The sequence below is a fragment of the Oncorhynchus kisutch genome, linkage group LG12, assembly GCF_002021735.2.
Source record: "Oncorhynchus kisutch isolate 150728-3 linkage group LG12, Okis_V2, whole genome shotgun sequence".
NCBI classification, from domain to species: domain Eukaryota; kingdom Metazoa; phylum Chordata; class Actinopteri; order Salmoniformes; family Salmonidae; genus Oncorhynchus; species Oncorhynchus kisutch.
In genome coordinates, this window is record NC_034185.2 from 44,485,712 (window position 1) to 44,501,009 (window position 15,298).

The following is a 15,298-nucleotide window of genomic DNA, read 5'->3' on the forward strand; positions in this document are numbered from 1 at the left end:
TAAAACCTGTTTAATTGTTTAAAACATAACTCAAATATTGTTCACAACCAATATAGCCTCACTAAATATATCAAGAAATATCAAATGACAAAACTAGATGCTAATCCTCAGATTTGACTAACAAATGCACAAACTGTGAACATATGTTTGAATACAAAATGAAATTTCTCAGGCAAAAGAAAGTGTGCAGGAGGGGACATATGTCATTTCAAATCCTCTTTATTGCATTGCAGATAGACATACAGCAAATACATTAAAGGGAAACTCAAGCAAAATATGGAAGACAGCTATTACAGTACTTATTGTCAGTTAATGTTCTGGTCATTTCATCAACCATAGCTTGCTCTTGTTGAGTTGAAGTTTCTGATTCATGTACTTTCTCAGCGACCAGCTGGAGCTGGAGCTGGAGCTGGAGCTGGGGCTGGAGCTGGAGCTGGGGCTGGAGCTGGGGCTGGGACTGGAGCTGGGGCTGGGGCTGGTGCTGGTGCTGCAGGGGCTGGGACAAGACCAAGTCTTTGCAGAAGCAGAAGGTAGTTGTACTGCTGCAGAAAGTTTGGAAAGCCACGGCCAGGGCCAGGGCCAGGGCCACGAACACGCTAGATGAAGGAGGGAAAAATAAGGATAATCAAAACTGATGTAGTCGCTGGAGTCTGAATTGTGTACACCATACACAATAACTGTACATAGTTTATTTTAGAAGTAAATAATTTTTGTTGAAGTACTGTATAGAGCAAGGGCCATGTAGATGCTGATACTATATGTATATATGTAATTAATTCGTGTTTTATTTTTCATATTTTCTTTACAAATGTTTTAATTTTTCTTCCACTTTGACAATACAGAGTATTTTCTGTAGATCGTTTTAATCCCACCTTGTAACTCAACAAAATGTAGAAAAGTTGAGGGGTTTGAATATCTTTTGAAGGCATTGTATAATATGGCAGCTTCAGTTTGAATGCGGCCCACACCCTTCTGGCACAAACTTTGCCTTTCCTGTCTTTCTCTCAATGTCTCTGTCCCCAAATAAGGCAAAAATACTAATTCAAAAAAGATTCATACTACTCACCTCTTCACTTGAAGAGCGCTTCTCAATGACATGCTGATGGCCATGCTCATGCTCAGCCTTCAAAAGCAAACAATAAGACAATTAATTAATATACATATGGATGTAATATACTAACTTTAAGATTATTCTAAGTCTAACATGACATTTTCACCAGCATTTCCTGTACATACTGTATGCATGGCTTACCAAAGCAATAGAGAGAAGCATCACAAATCCAAGTAGAACAACAATCTTCATGCTGAAAGTCTTCATCTAAATAGAGTATAAACATAAACATCATCACTTTATTAATCCATCTATTCCCTACAAATTACAGATTATATTATATGTATAATCTACTACACAGTTAATGAGTGTATAAGAATGCCTTCACTCTGAACAAAGTGTTAGAATTATAAGTATAACCATACCTTAACGTATCTCAGGGTTAAAAGCCTTCTCAGTGCCTCTGTATGTCCTTGCACACTCATCAATACACAAACAATATATAGTGTTTCTCAGCCAATCACAAAGCCCTGATGAAGCCTAAATGTGTTGCAATGAAGGATGTTGTATGATGTCTGGGTGTTCCATGTAACGTTGGGCATTGCAAAACAGGCAAACAAATTAGCCTCTTGCCACTGCTATTAATCAAATGTGCTAACTGAAAATGTCAGTATAGGCCTAGTGTATCATTGTTTCCCATCTGCTGTTAATTCAAGACCAATATTTATTCCACATCTACATTTATGGAGAGAACATTCTCTGTGTGATTCTCTGTGTGAGTTTCCATTTTACCTCTGACTGGGTAGAGACAGACTGACCAGCAAATTAGTGTCTCCCTCACAAAGTGGTCCAAATGTTTAATGCAACTATCTGAAAGTATGCAAACAAGTTTGATAAATTGTCAGAACAATTAAGCAGGATAATTGTATACTATTAAGTCTTGATACTGACTCAGAGCTATGGAAATATATATAGAGTGCCTGAGTTCATACTGAAGTTAAAGAGTTGAGGTTCACAAATGTTTAATGTTGCAATCCATTTTCAAAGTGTCTTTCAAAATGGTCAGGTTTTTAGCCACCAATAAAAAACATGCACTATGTGGACACCACTTCAAATAAGTGAATTTGGCAATTTAAGCCACACTAGTTGCAGACAGTTGAGCACACAGCCATGCAATTTACAGACAAATATTGGCAGTTGATTGGCCTGTACTGAAGAGCTCAGTGACTTTCAACATGGCACCAACGTAAGGTGCTACCTTTTCAACGAGTCAGTTAGTCAAATGTATTTCCTGCTAGAGCTACCACCGGCAACTGTAAGTGCTGTTTTTGTTATGTGGAAACATCTAGGAGCAACACCGGCTCAGCCCCGAAGTGGTAGGCCAGGGAAGCTCACAGAATGGGACGGCCGAATGCTGAAGCGCGTAGCGTGTAAAAACCGTCTCTCCTCGGTTGCAAGACTCACAAACTAATTCCAAACTGCCTCTGGAAGCAATGTCAGCACAATAACTGTTAGTCAGGAGGTAAATTAAATGGGTTTCCATGGCCAAACAGCCGCACACAATTCTAAGATCGCCTTGAGCAATGCCAAGCGTGGGCTTGAGTGGTGTAAAGCTCACGGCTATTGGACTCTGGAGAAGAGGAAACACGTTCTCTACACTGATGAATCACGCTTCATCATCTGGCAGTCCGATGGATTAATATGGATTTGGCAGATGCCAGAAGAACGCTACCTTCCCCAATGCATAATGCCAACTGTAAAGTTTGGTGGTTGAGGAATAATGGTCTTTGCTGTTTTCCACGCCAACTGCGAGGCCTAATCGCACAAAGTCCGTGCCCAACCTCAATAATGATCTTGTCACTGAATGGAAGCCAGTCCCCGCAGCAATGTTCCAACATCTAGAGGAAAGCTGGGGGCTATTATAGCTGCAAAGGGGGGACCAATCCATATTAATGCCCATGATATTGGAATGAGATGTTCGATGAGCAGGTGTTTTTTGGACCATGGAGTGTATTTGGTTATCTGTAACCCAAGAAGAACTGCTAGTGGGTCTTGACCCCTTTTTGGAAACCACAAATTCTCTGGAACTGATTATGAATTCAGAAGTTTTGTTGATTTCATACTTGTTTACAATTGTTTTAGGACTTGTAGAGCCTTCCACCTTATATCAGAGAGGTTTCACACTTGTTTTGAAAGGATCTCAAATAGTTTGTCAAACAAACAGAACACAACAGACAAAGACATACACAATGACGGATCTTAACTTATTTCATTTATTAATGATGGAATAATCAGCTCTGAACAGGAGATAATGTCAACATATGTGATTAAAACAAGTTTTTTCTCCTTCCCCTATCGACGCCCGTCTCATTTTCCACCCGCTGCCGGGGCTGGAGCTGGAGCTGCAGCAGGAGTTGCGGCAGGAGCAGAGGCAAGGCTGGCCAATAGGAAGGGCAGGAGGGCCATCAAGGCAGAGTTACCTTGAGAAGGCTGCGCATAAGGGAAGTAGGATGGGTACTGAGGCTGCTGATAGGGGTAAAACCCTTCCAAACCACGGCCATAACCCCTGTACCTCTGTAAAGAGAGAGAGAGAGAGTGAGAGAGAGAGCTGGATAAATTGTTCTGAGCTCAAACAAACTAGTAATCATATTCAAATAGTAGACCGTACTATAGTACTCTAATAGACAGAATATCTAATAGATAGTACTAAATATTACTGCACCTCATTGCTAGCTGAGCGCTCCTCTCGATCATGTTCCTCAGACACCTGCACACACAAACAAAATCTCAGGATGAATGATATTATGGTATAAAGTAATCAACACTCAAAGTGTGAACTTAAGTCCATCATATTGTAATAATTCAGATATTGTCATATTCCAATGCAATGCAATCTATGGAAACAGCAATCTCTTGTTTTATTGATGTGTAAATTGAAGGCTTGATGTTGTATTTCAAGAATTCTTACAGGAATGGAGGAACAAAGTCCAATCAGGCACATCACTAGGACTAGTAGTTTCATGGTCACCACGGAGTTCTTGAAATGAAAAAGACATACAGTGAATTCAAAGCTAGACACGCATGACTAAACTCCACTACAGTATTCTTTGAAACTCTTACCTGTTCAATTGAAGATGTAAAATGCTTTAAAAGTATTAAACTTGAGACTAATGCTGTATTGTAACTTAACAGCAAAAATATGCTATTTATAGACCATTTCATTCCACTGTCAACCAATGAGCTTTCAGTCCCATGATCAATGTTGTGTCCTGGAGATGTGAAATGTGATGAAATTAGACATTTGGTGTGTCATTCTACAAATCTGTATATCCATAGTGCACACAAAGAACAATGGCTCATCAGGATTTGGAAACTTTTGCTAAGTTGAGAGGTTTTCAAACTGTTGATGATTTATACCCTTGTTTTTTGGGCATTGCGGAGGATAAATGAACACATTTAATTGTAATGTACATTTTTAATTTCTCAACTTATACAGCATAGCTCAAGTACCAGACTTTATTTTGATTTCTCCTATCATGCAATATAATGTACAACACTTTTTTTAATTTCTCAAATCACACAATGTAATGTACCACACTTTGTATAGATTTCTCACAATTTCCATAAACTTAATGAGCATTCATCAGAGGACTGGATAGACATACAATTCAGCTTGAAATATAAATGTGTTTATTAAACAGAAATGCATAAAGGAATCACACTTCATAGTCAATATCTGGGAGTTCCATGAAATACCTGATAGACAGAAAAGCAAATTAATGAATTTATAGGATATACATTGTACTTATGATGTTTGGGGAATCCAGTGTTGGGAAAAGTGCCCAATTGTCGTACTTGAGTAAAAGTAAAGATACTTGAATAGAAAATGGCTCAATTTTAAGTGAAAGTCACTCAGTAAAATACTGCTTGAGTAAAAGTCTAAAAGTATTTGGCTTTAAAAATACAGGCTGCAGCTCCAGCTCCAGCCCCGGCAGCGGGTGGAAAATGAGACGGACGTCGATAGAGGAAGGAGAAAAAACTTGTTTACATCAAATATGTTGACATTAGCTCCTTTTCAGAGCTGATTATTCCATCATTAATAAATGAAATAAGTTAAGATCCGTCATTGTGTATGTCTTTGTCTGATGTGTTCTGTTTGTTTGACAAACTATTTGAGATCCTTTCAAAACAAGTGTGAAACCTCTCTGATATAAGGTGGAAGGCTCTACAAGTCCTAAAACAATTGTAAACAAGTATGAAATCATCAAAACTTCTGAATTCATAATCAGTTCCAGAGAATTAGTTGTTTCCAAAAAAGTCACAGCACACATACATCATAACCTCAGGTTTATAAACTAAGCATTTGTGTTTTTTGAGTCCACCTTATTCTGAAAACACATGCAGTACCAATGTTTTACAGTAAAGACAAAATGTCAACTGCATCCAGCTAGTCGCTGAAATCATTTTTGAATGTGTGATAGAAATGGATTTTCCTTGTTCTGAAAACACATGCAGTACCATTGTTTTGCAAACAAACACCCACTTCACTCCCCACCTATGAACGTTGCCAAATCATCATGGGAAGTACTTGATTGTAGAATTAAGTAGGCTTATGATTACAAGTTAAACTGAGTCACCAGCTTAAACAGTATAATATGCAACTCAATCCCCACCTTGCCACGACAAATGTCCAACTTTTGTAACTTATTGAATGTATATGTTGCCCCAAGCAACAAAAAAAAATTCAGATCCTTTTTATTAAGTTCAGACGTTTTTTAAGACATCAGTTACTTTAGAGAAGGAAACTAATATTCATTATACAATATATATTTCCCATCTTTAGTACACTCATCCGAGCTCCTGTCAAACTGCCATTGTAGGGCTCTTTCTGCTGACAAACTGGCATTACGGAACTCAAGGTCAATTAACCCAGTACAGTCTAAGCCCTGTCTAAGCTGGGAGTGTGGTGTGGGGAAGGGAGGGCTCTTCTAAGCTATTCATGTGTGGCATGTTTCGTCACAATATTGTCTTTTGAACATTTGTTTTGGACTGATGCCCGAGCATTTCTACTAAATGTATCAACTATGAGCGCTGATGAAGATTTCATCAAAAGTGCATTACGGTGGTATGGAAATACAATGACATTCAAAAGGAGGCAAATATTTAGTAGGACATTTTTTCCCCCATTATTTCAATGTCACCAGTTTGACTTTAAATGCGGTATAATGTTAGCTAGCTAGCTAAGATTGAGGGTAGGCCACCGGATTCTTGCTAGCTACTTTAGCAATGTCATCAAATATTCAGGCACCTAATTGAAATGTAGACTTAACATTATGTCCAGAATGACTGGGTTTATCAGAACTTTAGGGCACCACTATGGCGCTGCCGATAGAGGGCGGCTTGAGAACGTTCATAACAGTGGCATGACGTGACCGAGTGACGGAGGTGCTACCTATGAATTTGGGAATGTTTTAATTAAGAAGGATCATTTTGCTATTTGATATTGATTTTTAAGGCCCCTTGAAGTATCAAGAAAAAGAATAATAATAATTTAATAAAAAAATGTATATGGTCTTATTGCTATAAGCCAATAAAAACTCAATGAATAATAACTACATGGAACGACAGATAGTCCCCCCATAAAAGTCAAAAGGAAGTTTGTTCTGAAGAGTCTATCCAATAACTGAGAGACATAAGAAGGATCAGAAAACATTTATTTTTAAATGTGATCTGATCTTCATCTAGGTCGCAACAATAGACAAACACAGTCTGTCAAACTAATAACACACAAACAATGATATGTTTTCATGTCTTCATTGAACACATCGTGTAAACATTCACAGTGCAGGGTGGAAAATTTATGTGAACAGAGGCTAACTAACAAAACTGTTTCAGTTCAGCAATATTCATGGGATGTCTGGCGTGAACTGCTCTCTTGAGGTCATGCCACAGCCTCTCAATCGGGTTGAGGTCAGGACTCTGACTGGGCCAGTCCAGAATGCGTATTTTCTTCTGTTGAAGTCATTCTGTTGTCGATTTACTTCTGTGTTTTTGGTCGTTGTCCTGTTGCATCACACAACTTCTGTCGAGCTTCATTTGGCAGACAGATAGCCTGACATTCTCCTGCAAAATGTCTTGATAAAGTTGGGAATTCATTTTTTTCTGCCGGTAATAGCTGCCGGATTCTGCCGGATTTTTGCAAACTCCAGAAGTGCAGCAATGTTTTTTTGGACAACAGTGGCTTCTTCCGTGGTGTCCTCCCATGAACACCATTCTTGTTAATTGTTTTACGTACTGTAGACTCGTCAACAGAGATGTTAGCATGTTCCAGAGATTTCTGTAAGTCTTCAGCTGATTCTTCTTAACGTCATTGAGCATTCTGCTCTGTGCTCTTGCAGTCATCTTTGCAGGATGGCCACTCCTAGTTAGAGTAGCAACAGTTCTTAACTTTCTCCATTTATAGACAATTTGTATTATCGTGGACTGATGAACATCAAGGCTTTTAGAGATACTTTTGTAACCCTGTACAGCTTTTTGCAAGTCAACAATTCTTAATCTCAGGTCTTCTGAGCCTCTATTGTTCAAGGCATGGTTCACACCAGGCAATGCTTCTTGTGAATAGCAAACTCAAATTTTGTGAGTGTTTTTTATAGGGCAGGGCAGCTCTATCCAACATCTCCAATCTCGTCTCATTGATTGGACTGCAGGTTAGCTGATAACTGACTCCAAATAGTTTTTGGAGAAGTCATTAGCCTAGGGGTTCACATAATGTTTCCAACCTACACAGTGAATGTTTAAATGATGTATTCAATAAAGACAAGAAAAATGCAATAATTTGTGTGTTATTAGTTTAAGCAAACTATGTGTGTCTGTTGTTTTGACTTAGATGAAGATCAGATCAAATTTGATGACCAATTTTGCAGACATTTTTTCAGTGCATTTGGAAAGTATTCAGACCACTTGACCATTTCCAAATTTTGTTATCTTACAGCCTTATTCTAAAATGTATTAATTAAAACATTTTCCTCATCACGCTACACACAACACCCCATAATGACCAAGTGAATAAAGGTTTTTAGAAAAAAATAATTAAAAAACAAAATTACCTGATTTACATAAGTATTCAGACCCTTTCCATGAGACTCAAAATTGATCTTAGGTGCATCCTGTTTCCATTGATCATCCTTTAGATGTTTCAACAACTTGATTGGAGTCCACCTGTTCTAAATTCAATTGATTGGACATGATTTGGAAAGGCACACAGCTGTCTATATAAGGTCCCACAGTTGACAGGGAATGTCAGAGCAAGAACCAAGCCTTGAGATCAAGGGACTTGTCTTTAAAGCACAGGGTCCCCAAGAACACAGTGGACTCTATCATTCTTAAATGAAAGAAGTTTGGAACAACCAAGACTCTTCCAAGAGCTGTCCGCACGGCGAAACTGAGCAATCGGGGGAGAAGGGCCTTGGTCAGGAAGATGACCAAGAACCTGATGGTTAGATTGACAGAGCTCCAGAGTTTTTTTGTGGATATGGGAAAACCTTCCAGAAGGACAACCATCTCTGCAGCACTCCACCAATTAGGCCTTTAATGGTAGAGTGGCCAGACGGAAGCCACTCCTCAGTAAAAGGCACATGACAGCACGCTTGGAGTTTGCCAAAAGGCACCTAAAGGACTCTCAGACCATGAGCAACAAGATTCTCTAGTCTGATGAAACCAGGTTGAACTCTTTGGCTTGAATGCTTAGCGACACATCTAGAGGAAACCTGGCACCATCCCTTCGGTGAAGCATGGTGGTGGCAGCATCATGCTGTGGCAAGGATTGGGAGACTAGTCAGGATCGAGGGAAAGATGAACGGAGCAAAGTACAGAGAGATCCTTGATGAAAACCTGCTCCAGAGCGCTCGGGACCTCAGACTTGGGTGAAGGTTCATCTTCCAACGACCCTAAGCACACCCAAGACAACGCAGGAGTGGCTTCGGGACAAGTCTCTGAATGTCCTTGAGTGGCCCAGCCAGAGTTGAACCCGATCGAACATCTCTGGAGAGACCTTTTTAATAGCTGTTTAGCAACGCTCCCCATCAAACATGACAGAGCTTGAGAGGATCTGCATTGAAGAATAGAAGAAACAAGCTTGTAGCATCATATTCAAGAAGAGTTGAGACCGTAATCACTGTCAAAGGTGCTTGAACAAAATACTGAGTAAAGGTTCTGAACACTTCTGTAAATGTGGTTTTTCAGTTTTTAATTTTAATACATTTGCAAAAAAAACTGTTTTTGCTTTGTCATTGTGGGGTATTGTGTGTAGATTGATGAGGTAAAACAACTATGTAATCAATTTTAGAATAAGGCTGTAATGTAACAAAATATGGAATAAGTCAAGGGGTCTGAATACTTCCTGAATGCACCGTATACAGTACTTCCATACATTTTTTCAACTGGTGCCGGGTGACATTCAGACCAGTAGTGTGAGGCCTGTGAGTGTCCTCCTGCAAATCAACCAACATGTACGTGTTCGTGAGTGTCTCACCGCAAAGGAGTCTGTAAGAGTATTATGGGGACCGAGTATTATTGGGATTTTTGTATTATGCTAATTGGATGTCCATGTGGGCGCGGACATCTACTCTACGGGGTACCCTCATTAGCAAAGCCTGAGTGATAATTGCCCTTTTGCACATATCACACAGAGGCTGTGTTTTCTCAAACTGTGTAGAGATTGCACAACACTTAATGGTCTAATAAAAGTGTCCATAGGATGAAGCTTAGAGCTCAAATATTCTGACCAGGTGAAGAGACGGGCAAGCCTAAATTCGCATGTGGTTTGTCTCATGTCAACCTCTAAATAAATATGTAAATTAGCAATGAAAACAATTATTATCTACTTATCAGATTTAACAATCAATATTAGCTCTTTGTTGATCTTGTAGAGACTGAGGGGAATAATACTATGTCTGGATTGTCATACAAATTGTTCCCAAATATCACTGTCTCAATATTTTTGCTCAGGCATAACCCCCTAGAGTTGATTGATGCACCGGCGGATCAATCTAAGTTACATAACAAGAAAATCCTCATCATAATCCGTCAATTTAAAATAGAGATATCTGCATTGGATTTTTGCATTGGATGCGTCTCAATCCACCACATCCGCCAGTGTCGCACTTCCACATCTGCAGTGAAAGGTGTCAGAGCTAGAGCGGTGTATGTCAGTCTTCTCACAAAAATGTCTGTAATGTCCGAACATTTGGTGTTCTCCGTTATTCTCCACTTCTCTCACAGTTGTCAGTAGAGTCGTCTGAAGTTATTTTTGGTACCATCCGTTTAGGCGAAAATCTTATGGGACCCCACTGTGAAAAGGGCAGATTTTGCTACACGGCCCAGACAAGTGACACGGGACTTGTCTGAGGTAATCGTTACAGGTTTTAAAAAACTAACGGAAGCATGAAGGTAGTTTGATGCCTACCCCCCAAAAAGGGGTTAAATATGTGTCAAAAAAATAAGTATATTTACATATATACTTATACACACATATATTTCCTGAGTATATTTCCTCCTAGATTTAGGACAGACACTTCAATACTATTATATACTATTACAATACTCAATATTTTTATACATTTTTTTGAAAGTCCTTTTTGCATTTATGAATGTGTTATTCAATGCATTTCTATGGGATTTAGTAGTAAAGGCTAAAATCAGTCATTTACATATTTTGTGATGACTCAAGCGGTCCTCTAATTCAAAATCAAATAGATAAATTAACAAAAGTATGACCATCTTAAAACAACTCCACATCTCAGCTTAGCACCCATCCTCCCAAAAGGTCTTTTATTATTTGACATTTTTTGTTATTAGGATCCCCATTAGCCAATGGCGACAGCTCGTCTTACTGGGGTCCGACACATAACGAAGAAGTCATTACAAAAAAAAGACATTACTAAGACAGAAATAAAGAAAGATCTAAAAAAATACTATGTTTAATCTATTATAATGGAATGAATAAATAATCCATAGATGAGACATGGTCATTCTCTGTCAAAATGTCTTCACACACACACGCACGCATGCAAGCACACACACACACACAAACACACACACTGGAAATGCACACACACTCCAGGAGAGGTATTACCTTCAAGCACATGGTGTCACAAATGGATTGAATTTGAAGTAGCTTCCATAACTATTCATTCCTACAGTAGTGTCTTGATTCATTTATTTTTCATGAAATCTGTCTTTATATTTCTCTTTGTTTTCTTTGTCGATATGATGGTAACTTTGAAAGTAAATCCCCCGAAGTAGAACAATCTTTCCCTCAGTATAGCCAAGTACCTTGCCTTGTCATTTTATGATTTTATTTGTATTTGTATTTGTTATTTATTTCACCTTTATTTATCCAAGTAGGCCAGTTGAGAATAAGTTCTCATTTACAACTGCGACGTGGCCAAGATTAAGCAAAGCAGTGCGACACAAACAACAACACAGAGTTACACATGAAATAAACAAACATACAATCAATAACACAATAGAAAAGTCTATATACAGAGGTAAAATCATTACAATTTAGCAATAAACATTGGAGTGATAGATGTGCAGAAGATGAATGTGCAAGTAGAAGTACGATGGTGCAAAGGAGCAAAACAATATATAACAGTATGGGGATGAGGTAGTTGGATGGGCAATTTACAGATGGACGGTTTACAGGTGCAGTGATCTGTGAGCTGCTCTGACAGCTGGTGCTTAAAGTTAGAGAGGGAGATATGAGTCTCCAGCTTCAGTGATTTTTGCAATTTGTCCCAGTCATTGGCAGCAGAGAACTGGAACGGAAAGGCGGCCAAAGCAGGAATTGGCTTTGGGGGTGACCAGTGAAATATACCTTGCTGAAGCGCGTGCTACGGGCGGGTGCTGCTATGGTGATAAGTGAATACCTAGCAGAGACTTATAGATGACTTGGAGCCAGTGGGTTTGGCGACGAATATGAAGCGAGGGCCAGCCAACGAGAGCATACAGGTCGCAGTGGTGGGTAGAATATATCAGTTACTGTACCTGGATACTGTACTGTATCCAGGTACAGTAACTGTAACCCAGTGACTCATTTACTTGCTCATCATAAGCAGCCTGGTAAAATAAGCAGTGGAGTGGGAATAGGTTGAATGATTAAATGTATGTAAAGATTATACTGTATTATGTCAAGGCTTTCAATGATTTCAACCAACGAAAGATTTAAATGTTTGACCATTGAATTTGGCTACTTGACTTCCTTTAACCTACTTTACTCATAATGTGAATACAATTTAAAACCTGTTTAATTGTTTAAAACATAACTCAAATATTGTTCACAACCAATATAGCCTCACTAAATATATCAAGAAATATCAAATGACAAAACTAGATGCTAATCCTCAGATTTGACTAACAAATGCACAAACTGTGAACATGTGTTTGAATACAAAATGAAATTTCTCAGGCAAAAGAAAGTGTGCAGGAGGGGACATATGTCATTTCAAATCCTCTTTATTGCATTGCAGACAGACATACAGCAAGTACATTAAAGGGAAACTCAAGCAAAATATGGAAGACAGCTATTACAGTACTTATTGTCAGTTAATGTTCTGGTAATTTCATCAACCATAGCTTTCTCTTGTTGAGTTGAAGTTTCTGATTCATGTACTTTCTCAGCGACCAGCTGGAGCTGGGGCTGGAGCTGGAGCTGGGGCTGGAGCTGGGGCTGGGACTGGGGCAGGAGCTGGGGCAGGAGCTGGGGCTGGAGCTGGGGCTGGAGCTGGAGCTGGGGCTGGAGCTGGGGATGGGGCTGGGGCTGGGGCTGGTGCTGCAGGGGCTGGGACAAGACCAAGTCTTTGCAGAAGCAGAAGGTAGTTGTACTGCTGCAGAAAGTTTGGAAAGCCACGGCCAGGGCCAGGGCCAGGGCCACGGACACGCTAGATGAAGGAGGGAAAAATAAGGATAATCAAAACTAATGTAGTCGCTGGAGTCTGTATTGTGTACACCATACACAATAACTGTACATAGTTTATTTTAGAAGTAAATCATTTTTGTTGAAGTACTGTATAGAGCAAGGGCCATGTAGATGCTGATACTATATGTATATATGTAATTTATTTGTGTTTTATTTTTCATATTTTCTTTACAAATGTTTTCATTTTTCTTCCTCTTTGACAATACAGAGTATTTTCTGTAGATCGTTTTAATCCCACCTTGTAACTCAACCAAATGTAGAAAAGTTCAGGGGTTTGAATATCTTTTGAAGGCATTGTATAATATGGCAGCTTCAGTTTGAATGCGGCCCACACCCTTCTGGCACAAACTTTGCCTTTCCTGTCTTTCTCTCAATGACTCTGTCCCCAAATAAAGCAAAAATGCTCCTTCAAAAAAGATGATTCATTCATACTACTCACCTCTTCACTTGAAGAGCGCTTCTCAATGACATGCTGATGGCCATGCTCATGCTCAGCCTTCAAAAGCAAACAATAAGACAATGAATTAATATATATGTGTGTAATATAGTAACTTTAAGATCTTTCTAAGTCTAACATGACATTTGCACCAGCATTTCCTGTACACACTATATGCATGGCTTACCAAAGCAATAGAGAGAAGCATCACAAATCCAAGTAGAACAACAATCTTCATGCTGAAAGTCTTCATCTAAATAGAGTATAAACATAAACATCATCACTTTATTAATCCATCTATTCCCTACAAGTTACAGATTATATTATATGTATAATCTACTACACAGTTAATGAGTGTATAAGAATGACTTCACTCTGAACAAAGTGTTAGAATTATAAGTATAACCATACCTTAACGTATCTCAGGGTTAAAAGCCTTCTCAGTGCCTCTGTATGTCCTTGCACACTCATCAATACACAAACAATATATAGTGTTTCTCAGCCAATCACAAAGCCCTGATGAAGCCTAAATGTGTTGCAATGAAGGATGTTGTATGATGTCTGGGTGTTCCATGTAACGTTGGGCATTGCAAAACAGGCAAACAAATTAGCCTCTTGTCACTGCAATTAATCAAATGTGCTAACTGAAAATGTCAGTATAGGCCTAGTGTATCATTGTTTCCTATCTGCTGTTAATTCAAGAACAATATTTATTCCACATCTACATTTATGGAGAGAACATTCTCTGTGTGATTCTCTGTGTGAGTTTCCATTTTACCTCTGACTGGGTAGAGACAGACTGACCAATCAAATTAGTGTCTCCCTCACAAAGTGGTCCAAATGTTTAATGCAACTATCTGAAAGTATGCAAACAAGTTTGATAAATTGTCAGAACAATTAAGCAGGATAATTGTATACTATTAAGTCTTGATACTGACTCAGAGCTATGGAAATATATATAGAGTGCCTGAGTTCATACTGAAGTTAAAGAGTTGAGGTTCACAAATGTTTAATGTTGCAATCCATTTTCAAAGTGTCTTTCAAAATGGTCAAGTTTTTAGCCACCAATAAAAAACATGCACTATGTGGACACCACTTCAAATAAGTGAATTTGGCAATTTAAGCCACACTAGTTGCAGACAGTTGAGCACACAGCCATGCAATTTACAGACAAATATTGGCAGTTGATTGGCCTGTACTGAAGAGCTCAGTGACTTTCAACATGGCACCAACGTAAGGTGCTACCTTTTCAACGAGTCAGTTAGTCAAATGTATTTCCTGCTAGAGCTACCACCGGCAACTGTAAGTGCTGTTTTTGTGATGTGGAAACATCTAGGAGCAACACCGGCTCAGCCCCGAAGTGGTAGGCCAGGGAAGCTCACAGAATGGGACGGCCGAATGCTGAAGCGCGTAGCGTGTAAAAACCGTCTCTCCTCGGTTGCAAGACTCACAAACTAATTCCAAACTGCCTCTGGAAGCAATGTCAGCACAATAACTGTTAGTCAGGAGGTCAATTAAATGGGTTTCCATGGCCAAACAACCGCACACAATTCTAAGATCGCCTTGAGCAATGCCAAGCGTGGGCTTGAGTGGTGTAAAGATCACGGCTATTGGACTCTGGAGAAGAGGAAACACGTTCTCTACACTGATGAATCACGCTTCATCATCTGGCAGTCCGATGGATTAATATGGATTTGGCAGATGCCAGAAGAACGCTACCTGCCCCAATGCATAATGCCAACTGTAAAGTTTGGTGGTTGAGGAATAATGGTCTTTGCTGTTTTCCACGCCAACTGCGAGCCAGGCCTAATCGCACAAAGTCCGTGCCCAACCT

General features: G+C 39.3%; 2 protein-coding genes across 2 annotated transcripts; both read right to left on the reverse strand.

Annotated features, from left to right (window-relative positions):
• Positions 1 to 201: 201 nt before the first annotated feature.
• LOC116376462 (UBX domain-containing protein 11-like) lies at positions 202 to 1,520 on the reverse strand. Its single transcript, XM_031836659.1, has 4 exons — positions 1,477 to 1,520; positions 1,253 to 1,318; positions 1,067 to 1,123; positions 202 to 596 (listed from the first exon to the last, which is right to left on the reverse strand). Exons 2-4 carry the CDS (start codon positions 1,316 to 1,318, stop codon positions 381 to 383), a joined length of 339 nt encoding a protein of 112 aa, XP_031692519.1. The 5' UTR covers positions 1,477 to 1,520; the 3' UTR covers positions 202 to 380.
• An 11,027-nt stretch (positions 1,521 to 12,547) lies between these two features.
• LOC116376464 (CASP-like protein 4A1) lies at positions 12,548 to 13,919 on the reverse strand. The gene is made up of 4 exons (XM_031836660.1): positions 13,876 to 13,919; positions 13,652 to 13,717; positions 13,468 to 13,524; positions 12,548 to 12,990 (listed from the first exon to the last, which is right to left on the reverse strand). The coding sequence occupies exons 2-4, from the start codon at positions 13,715 to 13,717 to the stop codon at positions 12,727 to 12,729; spliced, it is 387 nt and encodes a 128-aa protein (XP_031692520.1). The 5' UTR covers positions 13,876 to 13,919; the 3' UTR covers positions 12,548 to 12,726.
• Between the last annotated feature and the right edge of the window lie 1,379 nt (positions 13,920 to 15,298).